The sequence below is a fragment of the Capra hircus genome, chromosome 10 (assembly GCF_001704415.2).
Source record: "Capra hircus breed San Clemente chromosome 10, ASM170441v1, whole genome shotgun sequence".
NCBI lineage: Eukaryota > Metazoa > Chordata > Mammalia > Artiodactyla > Bovidae > Capra > Capra hircus.
Window position 1 is genome coordinate 22,253,125 of NC_030817.1, and position 25,803 is coordinate 22,278,927.

Genomic DNA, 25,803 nt, shown 5'->3' on the forward strand with positions numbered 1-25,803 from the left:
TTCTTTGGGTTCTCTTTGGATCCATCAGCTATGTCAGATTTTTACATATAATTCTCACATGCTGTATGCCACTGCTTTAAAGTTATTTGTGGGCAAGAGGCATAAAAGAAATAGTTATTTGAGAACTTGTGAAGATCCTATTTTTTTGAAAGCAGTAGCTAGGATTTTTCTCCCTAGCTGAGGTTGCTAGAGGCTCTCCAACATCATAGTTTAAGGATTAGCATATGTAGCAGGAACACAGTAAAGCTTTTTAATTAGAGTTGCTTGTTAAAGAAGCTGAGAATATCTTCCAAGTTGCCCAGACTAGGGATTTCCCCTTTTGTAAATAGAGAATATATGTCTAAATTCAGAATTTATGTTCAAGTCAGGGCCTACTTAGCTGCGATCTACACTTAAAACCACTAGGTGGCCTCAGTTATATAAGTGATAAATTTCCCTTGAGAGACCACAATTCTTGATAGACTTAGTTTTTATTAGGCAGTTTGTTTCTTGGGTGGAAAGAAGCAGTTTCTAGAGATGAACTGACTCTTGATAGAACAAGTAGCTTTCTGCTCTGCCGATGGTTGATTTAGTTTCATTTAGCTGCGGAAATGACAACCAAGCACCTCCTCCCTCCCTCTCCACCTTTCTTCCTTGCTTTTGTTGATTTTCCATCTTCTGTCAACCTCTTATGCATGTGCGTTTTATTTCATTGAGCAATAAAGAGCAGGCTCTACTTCATGAAGTGGTTTATTAGGTTTTATTACTGGAGACACAGGGCCTGAGGAAAAGGAGAAAAGAGGTGAAGGGGAATGGATGCTGTGTTTTCTGTCGGTTTCTGTGTTAGCAGCCGGAACCTGTCTGCATGGAGTCCTTGCAAGATGGAGAACAAAGGCTTCTAACCGAGATGTAAGAGCACCTAGGCCATGATTTCTCCGGCTTGGCACTGTCCACATTTTGGTCAGATAATTCTTCCTTGTGAGGGCCTGTCCTGTGCATTCTAGGACAGTTAGCAGCATTCCTGGCCTCTCCCCACTAGATGCCAGTGTCATCTCTCCCAACTTTCCCCAAAACAACCAAAAATGTCTCCAGACATTGCCAGTTTATCTCCTGGGTGGAGAATTGCCCCAGGTGAGAACTTTTGCCTTAAGTTACAGTTATGAGATACGTAGGGACAAGTGGGCTTCCCTGATAGCTTAGTTGGTAAAGAATCTGCCTGCAATGCAGGAGACCCTAGTTCAATTCCTGGGTCAAGTGCAGGTATTACCATAGTGAGAACCACGTGAGTTATTTTGTGGTGATCCTGGTTATCTACATTGATAGGATGCAGTGCTTTTTGCCTTTCAGGTTATATATAATGATAAAAACATGGGAAGGCTTTTGATTTTCTCTATTCAGATTTGACGAATATGTACGTCTTATGGGAAGAGTTTGTGGGTAATGTATCCTTTCTGACAAACTAGACTGTTTTTTGGATGGGCTAAGTGATTTGCCATGGATAAAGGAGGGTGGGAAGTCACTGCGTCTTAACTTCAGATCCATTTTGGAGTTAGTCTATTTATATTCCCCATATAGATTATCAGAGTATATGACCTAGGGAATAAGACGCACAGAGATTATGTGTGGCTGTTTTCTTCACCCCTTAGGGACTAAAATGTAGCTAATTCATCATTGTCTTGTCTCCAATGCCTAGTGTACTGAGAGCACAATAAATATTTGTTGAAGTGAATCTTAAGTATTTTAGTCAGTGTGTGGTTTTTAGCTTTCTGGGCCTAAGGCTTGTCTAACTGTAAGTCAGGACTGATAATACCTGTTTTCTTGCTCAACTTCCAGGAGCTTTAGGAGGATGATTAAATAATGGATTTTCAGTGAAACTAATCAGCTGAGCTTATACTTCTAAGTGTTACACAGGAGGCCAAAATTATTGTCTCATTTCTGAAACATGTCTCTCAAAGGTGATTTACGGCCTCTGCCTTTACACACTTTGGGCTGAAGCAGAGGCTGCCATAGTTACTGTATGATCTGTAAGACTGATACTCTTTGACTAGTTCGAACAGGATCTTTTTAGCTACTTTCAAATTCCAGAGCCTACTCTTTCCTTCTATCAGGTCTTTGTATTTGGTCTTGTTCTTGTATACTTTGAGAACGCCCGCAGCCTGAAGCTCTGTGCTCTGCAACTCTTCATTTAGTCATAGGCTGGGTAAGTAACCATCCCAGAGAGGAATCTGAGCATTTCCATAATAGGAATGAACATGGTCAGGAAAGGCAGTGAGTGACTTATCTATCTGAGACAGTCTTCTGGCTTTTCATTACAATGAGATTACGCAGTCCACCCAAATCAAAACATTATGCAAGAGAGTCTGTATTTCTTATTAGACTATCCTAGGTTTACTAGGTAATTCATTAGGCCCAGAATGACACTAACATTTCAAGATCTTGGACTTGGAATAAAGTGTAAAACTGAATAGTGTTTTGTGTCTTCTGCATGCTCATTGCCACCATTGTGGATCAGTTCTAATTATAGAGCTTTTAGAGATTTTGTTCAGTCCCTAGGAGGGCCTTCTACAGATGAGAAAACAGGCTCAGAGATTTAGGTTAAAACAAGTTAAAACATACAAGTTTGAGTAGGACTAGAACCCAGATTTTTGAGGTCTCAATAGAGGCTCCTTTTTGCTGTATAGAAGGTCACAATTTAATGCCAGCAAAAGCAAGGCAAGCAGCAAAGACAAATGAGTTGGGCTAGAAGTAAGCAATAGTGAGTGGTGGGGACTATAGCCACAACTTAGATTTATCCTCCCTAGATCTAAGTGAATGCCATGTAAATGAAGCTTTGACCAAGCTTCAGCCTATTGTGGCCAAGAGGGCCTTTGGTTTTTTCCAAGAGAAACCAGAAATAAAGATTTGTTATGTGACATTTCTGTCCTTCATTGTGCCCATCTTTGCATGAAATGTTTCCCTTGGTATCTCTAATTTTCTTGAAGAGATCTTTAGTCTTTCCCATTCTATTGTTTTCCTCTATTTCTTTGCATTGATCACTGAAAAAGGCTTTCTTATCTCTCCTTGCTATTCTTTGGAACTCTGCATTCAAATGGGTATATCTTTCCTTTTCTGTCTAGTCAAAGCTCTGGTTTTTCCAGTAGTCAGGTATGGATGTGAGAGTTGGGCTTTAAAGAAAGTTGAGTGCCAAAGAATTGATGCTTTTGAACTGTGGTGTTGGAGAAGACTCTTGAGAGTCCCTTGGACTGCAAGCAGATCCAATCAGTCCATTTTGAAGGAAATCAGTCCTGAATATTCATTGAAAAGACTGATGCTGAAGCTGAACTCCAATATTTTGACCACCTCATACAAAGAACTGACTCATGGGAAAAGACCCTGATGCTGGGAAAGATTGAAGGTGGGAGGAGAAGGTGATGACAGAGGATGAGATGGTTGGATGGCAGCACCGAATGGACATGAATTGGGGTAAACTCTGGGAGTTGGTGATGGATAGGGCAGTCTGGCGTGCTGCAATCCGTGGGATCTCAGAGTCGGACACGACTGAGTGACTGAACTGACTAACTGATATGAAGTTTCTTAAATTTCACCAAATTTAAGTATTGCACCAAATTCATACTTCATTGTATGAATTAAATGAACAGGTGCACCTGTTCTGTTCTAGAGCCACAAGTTTCAAACCTCTGCTTCAGCAGGAAAACATCCATTTCTCCTACTGAACCTGTTTCCTACTGAACCTGTCCTAACTTCATGCCCTTTCCCCCTTCCATCTTATAAAATGAGAAGACAGATATTTGCCGAGCATCTACTGTGTGCCAGATGCTGTGGTAGACGCAGTTACATGACTGCCAGTTTGTATCCCCTTTGAGACTTTCATTCAAAGCCCTGTATATACTCTGTCACCCCCACTTTTGGCTACAGATACACGGTTTATTTATTGCTATATATAATAATAATAATAATATAGGGCTTCCCTGGTGGCTCAGATGGTAAAGAATCTGCTTGCAGTGCGAGAGACCTGGTTTCAATCCCTGGGTTGGGAAGATCCCCTGGAGGAGGGCACGGCTACCTGCTCCAGTATTCTTTCCTGGAGAATCCCCATGGACAGAAGAGCCTGGTGGGCCACAGTCCATGGGGTTGGTTGCAAAGAGTTGGACACAACTGAGTGATTAGACACAATCTTATTCAAATTTGATAATGTCTGTCATCAGATAAGGTGACATAAGTGACATCAGATTGGTTGGGTATCAACAGGAACAATTAGCCCCAAATAAAGCCTTAACTTTTTTTTAAGGTAGCCTACCTTGCAGTCTTGCAGTATAATGAGGAGTCTTTCAGTAAAACACCAAATAGCATTCCTTCCTCTGGAGGCTGCCTAAATCTAAAGGATTCTCCTCCTTGCTTTTGTATCATACTTGGATTTTTGTTTGTTTGTTTTCCCTCTTCTCCCTGAAGCCTGACTAGGTACATTCTGTCTCCCAAGCTTCATACTCCCCTCTGTATACTTAGTGAGTCAGTCCCTTAACAGGGTTAAAAAAGAAGGCCAGTTTTCCACCTGCTAGCTTTTCTGGCACTCACTTTTAAGACAACACTCAGTTTTTGTTCCTTTTCTTTCACAATTCCTTAAATGGCTCTTGCCCTAGATTGCTCGAGTCCAGCGGAATAGCTCAGGCTTCTGGGAAATAAGTCTTTCAGGCTAATGGGTTTGTGTGGCTTGGAGATAGACTGTGGTAATTTAAAAATCTTCTCTTGCTTTAGTCTCATTTAACACCTAGTCTAATAGTCCCTATATCTTGCTGAAAGTGGGAGAGGGAATAAAGTTTTCTGGAAAGGACTGAGTCCTTGAGTGTCTGAACATTGGTATCATTTACACAGGTCTTTCTTTTGAACTTGATAGATGGCAGAACCCCTAAAGTCATGATAATTAAGTCATCATATCTCATCTCCTGACTTATACCCTGTGAAGCCAACAAAATAGCCTTGTATACCTGGCTTGGCCTCAGACGTTACATCACCGCTCAACCTTTCTGTGTTGACATTGTATGGGCATAGCAGAGGTATAGGAATCTGTCAGGAAGTGCGATCTAGGCCAGTAAAGCAACCTAGAAAGTTATAGCTTTGCTTTTTTCTTTTTCCCTAATAATTGCATGCAGTAAAGGACAGGGAAGCCTAGCGTGTTGCTGGGGTCGCAAACAGTCAGACACGACTGAGCGACTAAATAAAAGCAACAGTAAAAACTCTGATTAAGCTCACTTGGGGGCCTAGTGTACCATATGTTCCCCTTCAGTGGAAATAAAGGCACCCTTTCACAGGGGGGATTCAACTCTTGGGTTCTGTCTCCTTTGACTTGTTTTGTGTCAGCTCTTTCTTCTTGCCTTTCTTTTATGTCATATATTTTTAGCCCTTTGGGCTTTCTAGGTGGCACAGCAGTAAAGAACCCGCCTGCCAATACAGGAGATGCAGATTCAGTCCCTAGGTCGGGAAGATGCCCTAGAGGAGGAAGTGAGAGCCCACTCCAGTATTCTTGCCTGAAAAATTTGGTGGACAGAGGAACCTGGTGGGCTGTAGTCCATGGGGTTGCAAAGAGTGGTACATGACTGAGCAACTGAGCACGCACACACACATTTTTGGCACTTTAGCTTCAAAAGTGCTTTCATGTCATACTAATCCTCCCAGCGACCTTTGGGTGTAGTTGGACAGGTTCGATCCCCATATGACACTAAGGTCTAGTGTGGTTTGAAACTGCTGAACCAGGACTAGACTCAGTTCCTTGCCTGTGATGAACCCTGTTCCTCATAGGCATGCTGCCACCTGTGTTTTCAGATCAAGTGGTGATAGCCTCTTCCATGGGCTGATGAGAAAGAGCTGAACACAGAATATTGTATGTATTTTTTAGGTGAATATTTTAGGAAACTTTATTCTATAGAGAGAAGGTAGCATGAAAATAACTTATTAAATAAGCCATTTATAATTCTTTTCTAATCCTGAGCCTCATTGAAAGTCTAAAATCTTTGAACACTTATTTCAGAAAAATGTACATATGCACACAGTTTTGCATATAATGTTAAGGAGTTTATGGAATTCCTGAAAACTAGGGGTTTCAAGTATTAGCAATCCCGAATTAAGATCTAACTCAAGTATTAAACCATCTTTTGGTTCATTTGCTGATGTAGAACTTAGAAAGCTTAAAAGGTTTTGGGGTGTTTGCAGACCTACTAGATACAGTCTAGTGTTTAATTGTTAAACTGAAAAGGAACACTGCTGCTGCTGCTGCTGCTAAGTCGCTTCAGTCGTGTCCGACTCTGTGCCACCCCAGAGACGGCAGCCTACCAGGCTCCCTCGTCCCTGGGATTCTCCAGGCAAGAACACTGGAGTGGGTTGCCATTTCCTCCTCCAATGCATGAAAATGAAAAGCGAAAGTGAAGTTGCTCAGTCGTGTCTGACTCGTAGCAACCCCATGGACTGCAGCCCACCAGGCTCCTCCGTCCATGGGATTTTCCAAGGCAAGAGTGCTGGAGTGGGGTGCCATTGCTTTCTCCAGCAAAGGAACACTAGGTGACCTGATTTCTTCTTAGAAATAAATAGAATTGATGTGATCTGCTAACGCAGCGTGGTAGTGTTCCTTTAATGTATAGTTCCTGACTAGGAGTCTGGGCTCCACTTGGAAATCCCTGGTAGATATTAATGATGGGAACAGAGTATAACCTGACTACTTGCCCTATGCTGCTTGTAGAGTTTACGTTAAGTAGCTTTACCACAGAAGAGAAATTGATTGCTGAAGGCCATCTGGTTGATGACGCCTCTTGCCCAGGTTTCCAAAAGAGTTTTGCCAAAGATTCATCTTTAAGTAACGCAGGCTACTTTGTTACAAGCAGCTGTTAGAGACTTAGAGTTTTTTTTGTTTTTTTTTTTTTAAATTTCTTTCCTACTGATTGTTTCACAGTTATTGGCTGTCTTTATGGAACGTTTCTTTGTTAATAGAATTTTTCCTACTCAGAACCCGTAAACGTTAGTTACTTTAATAAACCAAAGAATTCCAGGAGCCTAGTGGAGCTAACATGGCAAATGATCCAAAGGAGCAAAAATCATATCACTTCACATGCAAAAAATAGTGTTAATCTTATGAGTATGCATATTTGTTTGCTTTTATTGGGAGCCAACAGATGTCTATTTTCTGTTACCAAATAAAATCATGTAAACCTATGGCTTTGGCCATTTCCAAAGAAAAATATTCTTGTTTTTTTTGGATGATATTTGTGGCAGGCACTCAGTATAAATGATATGATCAGAGGTATATTATATACCAATAGGCAAGTCTTTTACTGAAAATAATCTCATAGAGAGCACATCACAGAATTGTTCAGTCACATTTTTTTCCCCTTCTGACAAAGGTCAGGGAGAAATGAGAACTGTGGTTGATTTAAATGTTAGTAGCAGTTTCTCTGCTCTTCCTGATCCAGGCCAGAGAGCCATCTGGTTTTTCTGTCCTAGTCAATACAGTTAATTGGACAGGGATGCCATTTACTGGAGAAATAATTAATCAGTTATTATGGGAAGAACCTCAGAACTGTGTAAATTGATCAGTACTCAGTGAACAGTAGCTGACTGATGTTTCTTTCTCCATTAGCAGATATTGGGGAATATCAAATACTGTGCAAACACACGTATGCAGACGCTTTACACTTACACATCGTGTGTGTGTGTGTGTGTGTGTGTATACACACTTTGAGAGAGAAGTAGGGCAGAGAAATTGAGCAGAAAGAGATTTCTATGTTAGTAAAGAACCTAAGACATAGTCTGGGTTATTTTTCGAGTGTATCAGGTAGATGGCCTGATCCTCCTGCCTTTTAGAACTTTTTCCTCTTTTTAATGTAGATTTTGGTGGATGTGAAGAGTGGGACTTTTTTTTGTTTTGTTTTGTTTATAAACCCAGTGAGGCCTTAAAATATAATTGATAGGGAATTATCTATATTCCAAATTTGTCCCTTTATTTGGTGTGTTTAACCATTAAGGTTTATTTATTTTTAAATTTTTTACTGATGCATTTTCTTTTTTTAAATTATATGGAAGTATAGTTGATTTACAATGCTGTAGTAGTTTCAAGCGTACAGCAAAGTGAGTCAGTTATGCTTGTACACATACTCATTCTTTTTCAGATTCTCTTCTCATATAGGTTGTCACACAGTGTTGAGTAGAGTTTCCTGTGCTCTACAGGAGGTCTTTGTTGATTCTCTGTCTTGTAAATAGTAGTGTGTGTATGTTCATCCCAGGCTTGATTTATCCCTCCCTCTATCACATTTCCCCTTTGGTCACCATAAGTTTGTTTTCGATACCATGTTAGGGAAAAAGAAACTATTGCTTTGCTTAAAGATGGCTAATAAATAATTTTTTTCCCAGTAAGCTTCTACTTAGTAGCCATTTTTGCTGTGGCAGGCCATATTTAGATCCTTCTTTGAACTTTCAAGTTATTAATAATTACTTGTGACTTAGGTCACTCTACAAAGGTGGTCTTTATATTTAGAGGCATGGGCCTCTCTAGGAGTTCAGTTAGCAAAATGCCTTTGCATGTAGAAAAAAGTCTTTCTTGAGAGCATGCTCGGTTTGAGAATGCTAAAAGATGAAGAAAGGGGAGGAGTTGTTGGAGGGCATTATGGCAGTCTACCAGAAGAGGGGTATTTTGTGAGTGCCTGTTTTCTCTAAAGGTTGATAGATTGACAGAGGACATGTGGGTGAATAAAATAGTGACAGAGTGCTAATACGGTGATGTGGGTGGGGTGGTTGGTGGTGGTGGTGGTCATGCTGGTGGCTCCTTGAACCTGTTAAGAGGAATTGTTGCTCTTGTATGCTTGAACAAGGTAGTATCTCCATACTGACCGTGGGTTAGATAAAATGCACTGGCCTCAGGTTAACTCTGCTTAAGATGACTGGGTTGCATCCAGATCAGTAAACAGACTTTCCTCTTGGGATATGAAATGAATGAACAGTAAGAGATGAGGTTAAAGTGAAGCCAACCTTTAAGCTTTGTGGCCAGCTGAGAAGTATTATGGATGGTGTGCATCCACACAAGAACTTACGCTCATTTTTGCATTGGTATCCCCTATCTTAACCCACAAGACCAAGTTAAAACTGAGTATGTCTTCTACTCGCTGATCTAAAGTAGCCTGTGGGTCTCCCCCCTCCCCCATACCTCAGCATTTTAGGAAGTGGGGCTTCTATTGCCTAAAAAACAGATCCCCTAAAACGTTCTTTCTCCTTTGGAACCCTGCCCTATAGGTCTGTGTTAGGATACAAGGTGAGACACTCATGGGAAGTGAGTTTTTAATTTGTCACTCACCCCTCAGTCAGAGGCTTCAACCTCCCTCAATCTGGGAGGAGAGGAATCTTTCCAACTGCTCTGATGATGTTAACTGTATCTCTGGACTCAGCGCACGTGAAATGATTCTTATTTTTGCAAAGCTTTAAACAGAGAAAGATAAGGAAGGAGGGTGGGAGGGAGAGAAAGAAAGAAAGAGACAGAAGGTAAGGGAGGATTGGAAAAGAGAAGAAACAGATCTCTTTTGGCTTCCTTGTATTTTAAAATAGCCCAGGGCTCTAGCCTTTCTCCTAGAATGTTCTTCTCCCAGATATCCATGTAACTTGCTCCCTCATTTTCCTCGGGGCTCTGCTCGAAATGCCATTTTATCAGAGAGGCCTTCTGTGACCACCCTATATAAAATGGAACTAAGCACCCCCAGCACTCCCTATATGCTCTAAGCTGCTGTTTAATTTTTCTCTGTAACACTGTTACTAGACATATTACATATATATATATATATATATATATAAACTTTTTTCCCCCATTCAGTCTCCAGTACATATGCATAAAATTCTTTTCCTCTTCCCACCCAATAAAATGTAACTCACATGAAGGTAGGGACAGGGTCTTTTTTGATCAGTGCTGTGCTCCTTTCCCTGGGACAGTGCCCGACACATAGTAGACATTCGATAAATATTTGTTTAATGAATACATGGATGGACTCATTTTTATTTTACTCTCCCACAGTCAGCAGTATCCCAGGCAGCCAACTTTTAATGTTGGAAGGAGCCCAGCAGACAAGCAAGAAATGCCATAAATGAATTCCTCAGGGCAGTTACGTGAGTCTAGTGTGTGTGAACACTTAAACGGTCTGACTAGACGGCAGTGGGTCAAGACCCCCTCCTTGGAAATCATCCCGAACTGTTCCCTTGTGGTGGTTGCAAGAGGAAGAAAGGGTCGGGAATTGCCCTTATCCCTGAGAGGAAGCCTGTACGTTGTACTCATTTTCTCTGTGTTTCTGGAGCTGTCATATAAAATCCGAGAGGCCTTAGCTCTGCGGGCGTTTTCTTCCTTCTGAGGCATTCTTCTGAGTCAGCATTCTGTCTGGGAGTCCCCTTTAACTTGTCATGGCTTTCCCTGGTGAATAGTTGAACAGAGGAGGGAAGCACTGATCCTTCGCAGTGATGTATTAATAGTAAAACCTCTGAAAAGCCCAGCCTCAGCTCCCTCCTTTTTTAATATTTATTTTTTGTTTGTTTAGTTTGGGAAAAGTATGGGGGTGGGCACAGGGTAGAGGGAATTCTCTGTGTGAAGTTTTATAGCCTCTTTTAAACACAGAACGTGAAATGATGAGCTGTTGAGTAATACGTGTATTTTACATATGAATTATTAGCGCACAGTTCTTTTGTGTTCTGTCCCCCCTCCCCTGTGTGTCTTAATTTGGGTTCAGATTTCAGATACAAGTAGTTTATTTGGAAATGTGGGAAATATCACAGGAGTGGAAAAGAGAAATAGGGAAAGGAAGGATGACTTAGTGAACCAACTACAACTGTGGGCAGTTGAAGTTTGATCCTGAGGGGAAGGGGTATAAAACACGTGACATGCGTGCATACTCCCTTGTGTCTGACTGTTGTGACCCCATGGGCTGTAGCCTGCCAGGCGCTTCTGTCAGTGGCGTTTTCCAGGCAAGAATACTGGGGTGGTTGCCATTTCCTCCTCCAGGGGATCTTCCCAACCCAGGGATCGAACCCACATCTACTGCTTCTCCTGCACCGATAGGTGGATTCTTTAGCACCACTGAGCCACCAGGAAATCCTTCAGGACGCACACTTCAGGCTGTTCTACCTGGGAACAAGCCAGGTGGAATATCGATGTGCCAGCTTCCTTGAATCATTGTCGGAACCTGCTCCCAAGGAGGTTCATTCCCTAGAGCAGCCTGCAGCCTTCTGGGCCTTGGAGAAGACTTTAGACTAAGAGACATGAATACTGGCACTTGGCGATCAGGTACACTGAGCAGTGAGGCCTGAGAGACATGAGCCGGGTATGAAGGAGTGAGTTACCCATGCTTCCGCTTTCTGCTAAAGCCACACGGGTACCATAGCTTTATCTTTGCTCTTTGCTTTAACCTTTTTCTACCACATCTTTACCTGGGGGTGGCTCAGGGCTCAAATCTGTCTTGCCTTGACCTCTGTGACTTACTAGGCACCTTATTTCTCATAACAGCACCTAGTGATGTCTACTTCATGGCATGGTAGTTGTGTACCTACATGTATGTTTTCTACTGAAATTAAGCTCCTTGGGAATCTGGATATTACCTGATTTTTTTTGTAAACATCAGAGTGCCTGGCATGTAAGTGCTTGGCTCTTGTGTAATTAATGAATTTTCCCCCCTAACTACTAGGTGGTTTAGCCAAACAGGCTGTGAGAGGAAAGCCTTGGGCTCCTGAATTCCAGCTTCCTAACTTCAAATAAGATAGTATCATAAACTGCAGAGTTAGTGAGTGGATCTTAAATCAAGACAAGGAGGATTCATCTTCTCTTTTTTCTTTTATTTTTAAGGGAAAAATTTTAAGTGTATAGTATTGTGGTGATAAGTACATTAACATCGGTCTGTAACCATCACCAGCATCTGTCTCTAAAAGTTTTTCATCTTATAAAACTGAAACTGTGTACCCAGTTAACACTATCTCCCCACTCTCCCCTGCCCCCCACTCTTGGTAAACCAGCATTCTACTTTCTGTGTCTATGGATTTGACTACAGTTATTCTATTAGCCTCATAAATGGAAGCATACAGTATTTGCCTTCTTGTCATGAACACACAATGTTCAGGATACGTCCGTGTTGTAGCTCATGTCAGAATTTCCTTCCTTTTGAAATCTGAATTATATTCCATCACGTGTACACACCACGTTTTGTTTATACGTTCATCTGATGATGGGCACTTGGGTTGCTTCCCTCTTTGGCTGTTATAAATAAAACTGCTATGAACATTGTTATATAAATATCTCTAAGAGATCCTGCATTCAGTTCTTTAAGATATATATCCAGAGGTGGAATTGATGACTCATGTAGTAATTTTATTCTTAATTTTTTGAGGAACTGTTTTCTATTTTTTTGATAGTAGTCATCCTAATGAGTGTGAGACGGTATCTCACTGTGGTTTTGATATGCCTTTCCCTAATGATGAGTGACGTTGAGCTTCTTTTCGTGTGCTTATTGGCCATTTGTATATGACCATCATGTTTCTTCTGTGGAGAATGTCTGTTCAAGTACTTTGCCCATTTTTAAAATCTTTGGGTTTTGTTGTTGAGGAAACTTTTTAGTTGAAGTGTGGTAGGCCTAGACTGAGTTTCTTTATTTTGAGCATACTTATGTAGTGACTTGTCAAGTAACCATGGGCCAGCAGTTTAGGGACTTTCAGCCCTGATCTGGCTTCAGTCATTCCTTCACAGGGTAATCATAGAATCCTAGAACTAAAGGAGCCTTAGCCTCTTCTGGTTGCCATAACAAACACAGACTGGGTGACTTATGATTCTTACAATTTCAGTAATTTCTTTCTAACAGTTATGGAGGCTGGAAGTCCAAGGTCAGGGTGCCAACCTGATTGGATTGTGGTATACGCTGTCTTCATGGTTGCAGCCAGCTGACTTCACTTTCTTCACATGGTGGAAGGAGCTAGGGAGCTCTGTAGGGTCTCTTTTAAAAGAGTGCTAATCCCATTTATGAAGGCTCTACCCTCAAGACACAATCATTTCCCAAAGGCGCCATCTTCTAATATTACCACATTGGGCATTAGGATTTGAACATGTGAATCTGAGAGGGACACAAACATTCAAACCAGAGCAACGAGAAACCAGATGAGGAACCTGAACCCACTTCTTTTTCCTCTGTGCCCTGGGCCAAATCACCTAGTCCCCGTGGATAATGTTTTCTTCATCTTTGAATACAAGTTTCTTTATCTCCTTTATCATGTCACTACTAGTGTTTTGAAGACTGGTAAATTGACTTTTAATGATTATAATGTATTTAATAACATATTTTAATTAGGCATGAGGTTGTGCATATATTGGACTTACTTTTTAAATAGAAGAAAACAACAGAATGGGAAAGACTAGAGATCTCTTCAAGAAAATTAGAGATACCGAGGGAACATTTCATGCAAAGATGGGCCCGATGAAGGACAGAAATGGTCTGGACCTAACAGAAGCAGAAGATATTAAGAAGAGGTGGCAAGAATACACGGAAGAACTGTACAAAAAAGATCTTCACGACCCAGATAATCATGATGATGTGATCACTCATCTAGAGCCAGACATCTTGGAATGTGAAGTCAAGTGGGCCTTAGAAAGCATCACTACGAACAAAGCTAGTGGAGGTGATGGAATTCCAGTTGAGCTATTTCAAATCCTGAAAGATGATGCTGTGAAAGTGCTGCACTCAATATGCCAGCAAATTTGGAAAACTCAGCAGTTTTCCACAGAACTGGAAAAGGTCAGTTTTCATTCCAATTCCAAAGAAAGGCAATGCAAAGAATGCTCAAACTACTGCACAATTGCACTCATCTCACATGCTAGTAAAGTAATGCTCAAAATTCTCCAAGCCAGGCTTCAGCAATACGTGAACCGTGAACTCCCTGACGTTCAAGCTGTTTTTAGAAAAGGCAGAGGAACCAGAGATCAAATTGCCAACATCCGCTGGATCATGGGAAAAGCAAGAGATTTCCAGAAAAACATCTATTTCTGCTTTATTGACTATGCCAAAGCCTTTGACTGTGTGGATCACAATCAACCGTGGAAAATCTGAGAGAGGTGGGAATACCAGACCACCTGACCTACCTCTTGAGAAATCTGTATGCAGGCCAGGAAGCAACAGTTAGAACTGGACATGGAACAACAGACTGGTTCCAAACAGGAAAAGGAGTACCGCAAGGCTGTATATTGTCACCCTGCTTATATAACTTATATGCAGAGTACATCATGAGAAACGCTGGACTAGAAGAAACACAAGCTGGAATCAAGATTGCCAGGAGAAATATCAATAACCTCAGATATGCAGATGACACCACCCTTATGGGAGAAAGTGAAGAGAAGCTAAAAAGCCTCTTGATGAAAGTGAAAGAGGAGAGTGAAAAAGTTGGCTTAAATCTCAACATTCAGAAAATGAAGATCATGGCATCTGGTCCCATCACTTCATGGGAAATAGATGGGGAAACAGTGGAAATATTGTCAGACTTAATTTTTTGGGGCTCCCAAATCACTGCAGATGGTGACTGCAGCCATGAAATTAAAAGACACTTACTCCTTGGAAGAAAAGTGATGACCAACCTAGATAGTATATTCAAAAGCAGAGACATTACTTTGCCGACTAAAGGTCCGTCTAGTCAAGGCTATGGTTTTTCCAGTGGTCATGTATGGATGTGAGAGTTGGACTGTGAGGAAGGCTGAGCGCCGAAGAATTGATGCTTTTGAACTGTGGTGTTGGAGAAGACTCTTGAGAGTCCCTTGGACTGCAAGGAGATCCAGCCTGTCCATTCTGAAGGAGATCAACCCTGGGATTTCTTCGAAAGGAATGATGCTGAAGCTGAAGCTCCAGTACTTTGGCCCCCTCATGCGAAGAGTTGACTCATTGGAAAAGACTCTGATGCTGGGAGGGATTGGGGGCAGGAGGAAAAGGGGACGACCGAGGATGAGATAGCTGGATGGCATCACGGACTTGATGGACGTGAGTCTGAGTGAACTCTGGGAGATGGTGATGGACAGGGAGGCCTGGCATGCTGTGATTCATGGGGTCGCAAAGAGTCGGACACGACTGAGCGACTGAACTGAACTGATAGTGTCATTTTTAAGTCAGAATTTTTCATTAGAAAACTGTAGGCCTTTAATTTTCTAGGTAAATAAGCAGATGGGACCAAAAGGCAGGAAGTAATGCTGAGCTAAACTTAAGGTAGAGCACTTCTGTTAATCTTTGGAAATAAGTGAACTCACAGAATTGCTCACTGATTGCCATTAGACAGTGTTAGACAGTGCTCTTATGAGTTCTAATAGAATAGATCTGGCTTAGTGTCCTGTCTTTTTGAGATCAGTTTGAAGCCACCCCATAAAAGGGATGCTAACTCATAGCTGGATTGACAGTGGCATCCTATTCAATGATGTCAGATGACAACAGGCAAGTTCAGGATGCTTGGGCTTGCATAAAAGGTCTCTGGGAAACTCCTAAATTTTAAATTTTTTTTTTTTAAAAAATGTGGTATAAAGTATATGTAATATAAAACTTAACACTGTAGCCATCTAAAGTGTGTAGTTTTGCGGCATTAAGTATATTCACATTGTTGTGTAACCATCACAACTGCCCATCTCCAGAACCTTTTCATCTGTCTAGACTGAAATTCTGTACTCATTAAACAGTAGCGCCCCATTTCTCTTCCCTCCCTGTCCTTGGAAACTACCATTCTGCTTTCTGTCTCTGTGAATTTGACTACCCTCTGTTCCTCATACAACAGCTGTCTTTTTGTATTTGGCTTATTTCATTTACCAAAATGTCTTCAGTTTTCACCCATGTTGTAGCACGTGTCAGAATTTTCTATTTAAGGCTAAATAATATTCCATTGTGTGGATATATATACCACATTTTATTTGTCTGCTCATCCATTGATGTACATTTAGGTCATCTCCGCTTTTTGGCTGTTGTTAGCATTATACTATGAACATTAGTGTACTGATATCTTGAGTTCCTGCTTTCAGTTGTTTGGTATATACCTGGGAGTGGAATTTCTGGGTTATATGATAGTTCTATGTTTAACTTTTTGAGGAGCCTCCATTTTCTGTTCCACAATGATTGCACCATTATATAGCCCCACCAACAGTCCACAGGGGGTCCAGTTTCTCCACATACTCACGAACACTTGTTTTCTGCTTGTTTGCCTTTGGTAACAGCCATCCTAATTGGTGTAAAGTGGTGCTTCATTGTGGTTTTCGTTGTAATTTCCCTAGTGATTAGTGATAAGCATTTTTTCATGTTATTGGCCATTTTTATACTTTCTCTGGAGAAATATCTATTCATATCCTTTGCCCATTTTTAAATCAGTTTGGTTGTTTTAAAACTGTTTGGTTGTTTTAAAACTCAGTTTTGCTGAGTTTTAGCCAGCTAGTCTTCTGATTTGTAGATACTTTTAAGAGAGTTCTGTGCTGTGCCTTATGACTATATGTTCATTTATCTTGTTTATTTTTAAAAAACCTTTACCTGTATAGATAAGTAGATACATATATTATCAATCAGTACATAAGTAATAAATACATATTTTTTTGTTTCAACAGTATATCCTTTCAGGCTCTGATGACTTCAACCTGTACATGTGGAGAATTCCTGCAGATCCAGAAGCAGGTGAGCATATCCTTAGAATGAACCTGCTGCTAATGTTGGCTCTATTGACCTTCTGCGTGCTGTGCCCTGAAAGGGCAGATCTGTAGAAACAGAGGAAGATATTTCTCCTTTAATATAACAAATTTACTGGAGAGTGACCAAAGCAAACTTTAAAAATTAGAAGCCAGATTTAGCTATAACCTTCATGCATACCCTTATCTGACATAATCACGCTCAGATTTTTTTCTCCTAAGAACTTTTCTTTAGACTTCTTAGAGCGCCTCCTCTTCATTTTCCTCTCTCCTGTTTCACACTTGGAATATTTTTTACCTTGCTTTTCCTTTATCGATGCACACATTCCTGCTCCGCTTATTACTCTACAAACAGTTGTTAGGGCCTCTGCCCTTCCCTTGGCCTCCCTGGTGATGTTTACTAAAGGGAAACTTTATTTATTTATGGACAGATGTACTCCCTGGAGTTTGGCTGATCCCATACGTGAGAGAAACTAGGAAGAAATGTTTGCGCATTTGCTCTAGATATATTCTGAAAAAGCTTTCTGTAAGTTTGGATCTAGGCCATCTGAGCTTCTAGGCAGCAGGGATCATTCTTGATACCAGTGTCTTCAGGTGCTCAGCTGAGTGTCTCACTGGTGGCTTCCTACTGGTAGAAAAATGCCTATTTTTTATTCTCAGGACAGTTCAATACAGCCATCTGCTCCAGGTGATACATGACATCAAACTGGAAAGTGGTCGGAAAGGAATAGAAGACTGTGCTGATAATATTACACAAAATGTGTCTAGGGCTTAGGGTTGAGGAAAGTTGTTGGCTTGCCTATTGCTGAATTAACAATATTGTTACCAAACATCTGCCTTTCAGAATTTGATGAGGCTTACTTTTGGAAAAGCTATCCTATTGCTATGCTCTGGTTACTAAACAAGTTACAAAAGGCCTTTTTCCCCTTCTGGAATTTGGAAAGTGTGAATGAAGCATCTTACCTTTGACGTATAACCAGATGGGACAGCAACAGTCTATCTGAACAAAAAATGATGTTCTATCTCTAGAATTAGTCCTGTATTAAGTCTCCCACCCCCATAAGTCCTAGATTGATTAGCTGAGAAATAAACTTGGGGCTTAATTGTATCTTAATAATTATTGTACATGATTTGAAAACTTTTCATTAAGTCTATTTGACTTTTTAAATGGAAGGTGGATAATTTCCCTCTCCCAGGACTGTTCTCTGGAATCTTTTTCATGTTTGTATTGAGAGAAGGGGGAAGAATTAGCAGTAGTAGTGTAGATTTTTTTCCCCTGATGATTTCGTACTGGCTTAGGGTATGGGCCACTGTTAGGCTGCCTTTATATGTAGATGATAATGCAATCTCTGAGTTGGCAGGGACCCTCAGAACTGATTTAGGACTCCAGTACTGAAACTGGGAAATGGGTGCCTGGACCTTCCAAGGATTGTACAGGCACAGTTAGTTTAAAGGAATCCATTTCTAGATTCTTAAATTCCATATGTATTGTCTATTCCCACCTCCCCTTTCCCTATTGTCCATCTACCACTTTACAGAAAAAGAAGCAAACAAACAGACAAACAAAAAATACCAGAAAATCAGAAATATTCCAGAAGTATCTGACCACTTGAACCTTGGCATAGTGCATTGCCCCTAAGGTATAAAAATCTCTTACAGTGACAAAAAAAAAGCAGACGGATTCTTTAATCATAGGGCTATAGCCCAACCTGCCCCCTCCCTTCTCTCTTATCTTCTAATGCAATAAATTGCTTCTTTTTATAGTAATTGGTTTTTATAAAACATTAAAAGTATATCTGTTTGGATCAGTTGTGTTCCAGTAAGAGTTGTAGTTCCTTGGAGAAGGAAATGGCAACCCATTCCAGTATTCTTGCCTGGAAAGTCCCATGGGCAGAGGAGCCTGGCGGGCTACAGTCCACGGGGTCACAAAAGAGTCAGACACAACTGAGCTACTGAGTTGTAATTGTAATGGTAACTCTAATCCTATACAGTATCAAAATGTTAACACTTAGAGCCTTACGGTCACAGCAAATAGAAAAATTTTGAATTTGTATTTATAGTTTTGTTGGTGAATCTGATAGAATTTTTATAAAAATATATTGTGTTGAAATTTGGGGGAAAGTAAGTAAAATAGAAATGTTATTTTAAAGAGGAAAAAGGAATGATGTAAAATTTCTATTGAAAAATAGTTAGATTTCATGGCACCCCACTCCAGTACTCTTGTCTGGAAAATCCCATGGACAGAGGAGCCTGGTGGGCTGCAGTCCATGGGATCACTAAGAGTCGGACACAACTGAGCAACTTCGCTTTCACTTTTTATTTTCATGCATTGGAGGAGGAAATGGCAACCCACTCTAGTGTTCTTGCCTGGAGAATCCCAGGGACGGGGGAGCCTGGTGGGCTGCCGTCTATGGGGTCGCACACAGAGTCTGACACGACTAAAGCGACTTAGCAGCAGCAGCAGATTCCACATAGGGTGCAGTAAGTTCCCATTGCAATAAGTACAAAACTCAAATTACAAAAGCCACCTTTTTAAAGATGTCAGAGAGCTGTGGTGATAGTGTGTGAGAAGAACTAAAGTTCTGAAGAACGAAGAACCTTCCCAACTGAGCAGAAGGTCTGGCCATGCTCTGTCCTGACGGCATCTGTGCCCAGGTTGTCGATGGAGCTACCATGGACAGCCTCTACCAGGGGTTTTCAACAGCCACATGGGTTGATAGGATATATTAGATTCAGAGGAACCCCAAGCACATGACCAGCCTTCTCCGTAGGACATTTGCTGGGTGCTGGGGTTGCACTGAGGAAAGGGGACTAGACTGGAAAGCAGAATGAAATGCCTGTGGTATACAGTGCTTAGGAGACAGAGTTCCCTAGTGGGAGGGGGCTGCTCCCAGGGCATTTTGAACCTGCTTGGAAGAGGATGACACAGAGATAAGCTTAAAACCTCCAAAGGACAGAAGCAGAGAACAGAGGTTTCTCAGGCTCTCCATCAGAAGCCCAAGAGGCCACACTCGAGGACGGAGCTGGACCAGAAAGGCAAAGTGCAGTCTCTTGCAGTCTCCTGGCGTGTAGGACACAAACCCCCATTAGTGGAAGAGACCTGCAACCTGCAGTCTCCAGGTCTTGCCTTTGAGAGCTTTGAAACCAGAAGTAGACTTAGTCTGACTAAAGAAGCAATCCAGCCCTGACCTGGTCCCTCCTGATTGGATTGAGGGTGATCAGCCCCTTACCTTCCTGAGGAAAGAAGTAGAATGGGTAAATGCTAGATGGAGGAAATGACTTTCATCTCTGTATCAGTCTACTACAGCTGCCATAACAAAATCCCACAGACTGGGTTATTTAAACATCAGAAATGTATTTTCTCACAGTTCTGGATGTCCATAATCAAGGTTCTGGCAAGTTTGATTTCTCCCGAGACCTCTCTCCTGGGCTTGCTGATGACTGTCCTCTCTTTGTGCTCTCACATGGCCTTTTCTTGCTAATGTCTCATTGCTGATGTCCCTTCCTCCTCTTATGAGAACATCAGTCTTATTGGATTAGAGTCCTACCCTTATAATTTGTTTAACGTTAATTATCTCCTTAAAGCCTCTGTCTCCAAATAGTCACCTTGCGGGGTTGGGGCGTTGAGATACGAATTTGCGAGAGACACAGTTCAGTCCATAACAGTCACTGTGGTTCTTTATCCTCAGTGTCCAGTATGCAGTAAAAAAGTTATGAAACAGGAAAATGTGGTCAGGGATCAAAAGAAGCCAATCCACAATATTATCTAGATACTGAAGTCAAATAATCAGGAGCTTTAAATATTGTAAATGTGATAAAGAAAATAGAAAAGATGGACAAAATGGATAAAAAGTTGGAGAATTTCAACAGAGAATTGGAATCTACTTGGAAAAAAATGTAGACATTCTAAAGCTGAAAAATATGTCTAATACTAAGAATTTTTTGGCTGGGTTTAATTGTGAAACGAAAGGTTTGGTGAATCAAAGACAGGTCAATAGAAGACATTCGAACTGAAGGACAATGAGAATAGAGAATGGGAAGAGCTAAACCAGAGTGTAAGAGACAAGAGGGACATGGGTGATCTGCCATATCCATATGAAATTGAAATCCCAGAAGGATAAGAGAAAGTGAAGCAGAAGTGATATATGAAGAAATATAGAAATATATAGCTGAAAGTTTCCAGAACAAATGAAATATGCCAATTTTCAGTTTCAAAAACTCCAAAGTAAATACAACTATACAGATTGAAACAAGCAGAGTAAATACAACACACCTAGGCACATCATAAATCAAACTACTGAAAGCAAAAGATAATGAGAAAAAGTCTAAAAGCAGCCTGAGAAAATGGACAAATTACCTGTAAATAAACAGCAGTAAGATTGATGATCAAAAGATGGGAGCCAGACTGTAATAGAAGGATATCTCTGAAGTGCTTAAAGAATTAAAACCTGCCAACCTTGAATTCTATACACGAGGAAAATATCTTTCAAAAATATAGGTAAAATAAAAGGCATTTAAAAAAAGAAATTATAGAGTTTTAATATAATTACTTAGCAGCCTTCGTGAATTAATGCATCTACACATTGAGCATCGACTGGTTATTTGCATTACAAAAAGAAAGGCAGCTAGACATTATGAGCATGCTGATGGGAAACATGGTGGTGCCTAGAGTCTTGCAAAGTACAACAACCCTGAATCTGATCAGACATTAGGCTCTAGCTTTGATTTGCAAGTAGCACAGAGGACGGAGGGGTGTGTTGTATTACTACTACATTGTGAGGATGCAATCCACAAAACCCAGACTGTCAGAAACTATAGGTGAAATGATCTTATGTTCTTCAACAGATACATTCTGATGATAAAATAAAGGATGGACAGGGAGTAACCTGTTGTATAAAAAAATTCCAAAAGATACATTAACCAAAGCAAAACTATTTAGGAGGGAATTCCCTGGAGGAATTCAGTGGCGGTTCAGTGGTTTAGGGACTGCATGTTTTCACTACCTAAGGCCCGGATTTGATCCTTGCTTGTGGAACTAAGATCCCACAAGCTGTGTGGTGTGCCCACCACCGCCCTCCCCCCATCCCAAATGAAAAGGATTTAGGAATGTATACTGAAATGAATAAAAATTGTTTTAAAAAGCAAGAAAGTGATTAATACAGAAGTCAAGGTAATGGTGTATTTGGGGTTTTTTGTTTGTTTGGCTGCCCTGGGTCTTTGCTGAGTGCAGGCTTTTTCCAGGTATGGTAGGCAGGAGCTACTCTTCATCAAGGTGTGCGGGCTTTTCATCCTGGTGGCTTCTCTTGCTGTGGAGCCTGAGCTCTAGGCCGTGTAGGCGTCAGTGGTCGCGGCGCCCCGACTTAGTTGCTCTGCGGTATATGGGATCAAACCCGTGTCCCCTGCATTGGCAGGTGGATTCCTAACTACTAGACCACCCAGGAAGTCCCAGGATAATGATGATCTCTTTGGGGAAAGGAAGAGGTTGTAATAGGAATGAGGCACATAGAGGCCTCTAAACAGCCAAGAAAAATTCCATTTCTTGACCTGGGTGTTGGTTATATAGGTGTTCGTCTTACAAAATTTCATTAAGCTGTACTTTTTAAACTTTCATTTGGCTTATGATTTTGCTTATTTACTTTCAGCTGTGCTGGGTCTTTGTTGCTATGTGGGCTTTTCTCTATTTGCAGTGAGCGGGGGAGGGGGGCCTACTCTCCAGCTGTGGTGCCAAGGGCTTCTCATTATAGTGGCTTCTCTCACTGCAGAGCATGGGGCCCTAGGCACAGGGGCTTCAGTAGCTGCAACTCCTGGCTCTAGAGCACGGGCTCAGTAGTTGTGGTGCATGAGCTCAGGTGCCCAGTGGCGTGTGGGATCTTCCCAGACCGGGGATCAAACCTGTATCTCCTGCACTGGCAGGTGGATTCTTTACCACTGAGCCACCAGGGAAGCCCTAACTTATACTTTTTATGCTATTTTCAGTATTCTTTTTTTATTCCCTGATGAAAAGAAATTTAAAAACTAGTGAATAAATGTTTGTCAAAGAAAAATCACAATAGAAGTAAAATATTATTAAATGAATAAAAATGAAAACATCATATCCCAGCAGAGGCATTTACATGCTGGAGTTTACTTAGCCTAGATCAGTGGTCTATAGAATTTTCTGCTCACGTACCCATCCCCACAATAATTCTTTTGAGTTATAACTTAACGTGTATTCAAGTACACTTTTATGGAGGAATTTTAACTGAAGCCCTCTGCTAGGTTGCCCACCCTGATAGCCTGCTTGTTGCCCCAGAGCAACTCCAGTGATTAGAAATTTCTTCTGTGTAATTTCTCTATTTTTAACTGTTGGCCATTTGTAGTTCTAAAAAACATTTAGCAAGGTTCAGTGAGCCAGACATAACATATAAGGGCTTGAAGTGGCCTTGGGTTTTAGCTTTGAATGCTTAGATGATGGAAAGTCTGTCAGGAAATTCCTAATCTAATCTACTGCCTCTTTGACTTAACAGATCTGGAATGAGGCTGAGTTGCTCTCTCTGTTCATGCCATTTCAGAGTAAGACACTGAGGCAGGCTATGTGGGGAAGTTGGCTTGCTGTTATATGCCTTAATGGCATAATCAGATGACACGCAGTCGACATTTTTTATTGAATGCCAGCCGTGTGCTTCTCGGTGCATGCCAGATGCTGAGAACTAGGCGGAGAGCAGTGCTAAGTGTGAGCCAAGAGCAGGGGCATCTTTTTCTTCTCCACACTTCTGTTCAGAAAGACTGACAATCACTGGGGAAATGTTTTTGCTACACAAACGCCAAAGAGATGAAATTTATTTATTATATAAACAAAACTTAGTATTATTATATAAACAGAATTAGCCAGTTGGCTAAGTAATTCACATAGGGCTTCCTAGTAGGTTGAGGAAATAATTTCAAGATGTAAGACCTAATACTCAGGGTAAAACTTCCTACCTGGAAAATTAGGCTCAATTTTTTTCAATTGATTTCAAATAACAACTCATTTCTAAAAACCTGTTTAAAAATCAGAGGAAGGAATAGAACTGGGAATTTCACTGTGGCAAAGAAAAAAAAAAACCCATCAATATGTTTTACACCTCTGAAGTACGTAGGAAGAGCATCTGTTTTTATGTGACAGTTATGAAGATAAACAGACTGACAGTTATGTATAGAGTCATCATGGTGTATAGGAAGGAGCATTAGGCCTAAAATCATACCTGGATTCAAGTCCAGTACTTCCAATAACTGATTGAGTGATTCTAGGCAGGTTATGTAACAGCAATTGTGGGCTTCAGTTTCTTTTGTAAAATTGCTACCCCCCCCCCCACCCTACCATCTCATGTCATGGAATGATTTAACAGTCTTGAAGGCTTTCTGAAAACTAGATGTGTTCAGATGGAAGACATTGTTACTGCTCTGGATAAGATGAGTGCTCATAGATCCATAGTTTGCAAAGTGTTTGCCCCCTAGTAACAGGTAATAGAAGTAATGGAGGGTTTGATACCATGTGGTAGAGGTGGGCGTCTCTGTAAAATATCCACATGGCCTTCTCTTTCCCTTTTTCCTAATTCTTGTTGGAAATGGCTTTAGGGTTTTCCTGATTGAGTTGCTTCGCCTCAGATATGCCTCTACACTAAGACCGTACTATTTATGGAAAGAAACACAGTGTAATAGAGTTGGTAGGCCTGGGCTTAAAATTTCTGATACACATTCATCTTCTAGTTGGAGGCTTTGGGAAAATTGTTTAATAAAACTTTCTTCTTCTGTAAGATAAGAATATTAACAATGTAAACAATAACAACAGTAATAATAATACCTAGTTTCTTAGGGGTATTTTAAGCGTACTTAGTAGCTACTGAGTTTCTATTTATAATAAATAAATGTTGCTATTTCTCATTTTAAAAGCTTTCTTCTTTTTAACTTTCCTCTGAAAAATTAGACATGGGCCTTATCTGGTACCCTCCTGAATGGTCAGTTACATTTTTCTTGCATGAAGGCTGCTCTTGACTCACTGGTAGTTTAAGAGGGGGAGTCCTATGACAGATTTTTCCTTGAATGGAGGGGGAAGCGTACAGCTCTTCACTGCAGCCACCCCCACTGCCAGCAGGCGGAGGAAAGAGGCTGGAAACAGCTGTTGGTGCATCTCCATGAGCCTGCGTGTGTGTGCATACTCCGTCTCTCCTCCCGTTACTCTCATAGACGCATTCACTCTCAGGGAGTCAGACCTGGGCATCTGTTCTTTCCTCCCAAGTAACTGGAGGAACAACTGGTTTTAATTGTTCGCAAGTAGTTGGTTGCAAACACATGTGAAATATAGATGATGAAAGAGGAATTTAGTGTAATTCACTTTTTTGTACAATTAAGTGTTGCTGTCTGTGGGGCTCTTTGAGCTTTACTGACAGCACTGACTGTCCCCATCTGGCTTTTCTTAGCTCTTAAGTGGTTACATGATCCCCAGGAAGCAGCCACTGCTCTCTGTATTGTCAGTACCCTGATTGTATTTCTCTTTATGGTTGGAAACTTGGAGCCCTGGGAAAGTACAGGCAGACCTTTTGGAATTACTAAGAGATTGTTAGGACAACTCTTTAGATACAGTGAGGAAAAGTAGTGGTCTCTTGCCCCTCGCAGCCCTTCTTAATTTCTGCTGGTAGAGTCAAGAATGAAATAGATTAACTGCTTGAACAGGTACTTACCAGACCTCATTTTAGTAGATAATAGCTTTAGCCTTCTCCTTCAAGCCTTGTTCCAGAGAATTTAATTTGTTCACTTACTGAGTACCCTTAGATAAAATGTTATGCAAATCCTATGGGTGATTGAAAGATAAATGCTTTCTTGCCCTCCAAGAACTTCTAGTCCAAGAAAGATGAGAAAAGGGTGTGTGGGGGGGGGAGGGTGTGCGCACGCATGTGCGCACATACTAAATTTTAAAATGGGTTCCAAGGCCTATAAAAAAGATATTTAAGGAGAGCTTGAACAGATTTGGGGAATCAAGACAAGTTTTTATGGAATTAGTGTTTCAAAGGACCATGAAGGTAGGTAGAATCTTAGCTTCTTTATTTCTCTGCTCCTACTGTAGTCAAAAATTTTATAGAAGAAACATCCAAAATTGACATCAGGAAGATGGAGAGAGACACTTG

The 25,803-nt window shown here is 41.0% G+C and overlaps 1 protein-coding gene across 3 annotated transcripts in view; it reads left to right on the top strand.

Moving 5' to 3' along the window:
* The window catches only part of DCAF5 (DDB1 and CUL4 associated factor 5), a 94,726-nt gene that overhangs the window by 50,831 nt on the left and 18,092 nt on the right, over positions 1-25,803 (top strand). For all 3 annotated transcript variants that reach the window (XM_018054043.1, XM_005686012.3, XM_018054042.1), the window contains one exon: positions 16,583-16,649. In XM_018054043.1, coding sequence (XP_017909532.1) covers positions 16,583-16,649 — 67 coding nt within the window. The remainder of the gene's footprint in view (positions 1-16,582; positions 16,650-25,803) is intronic.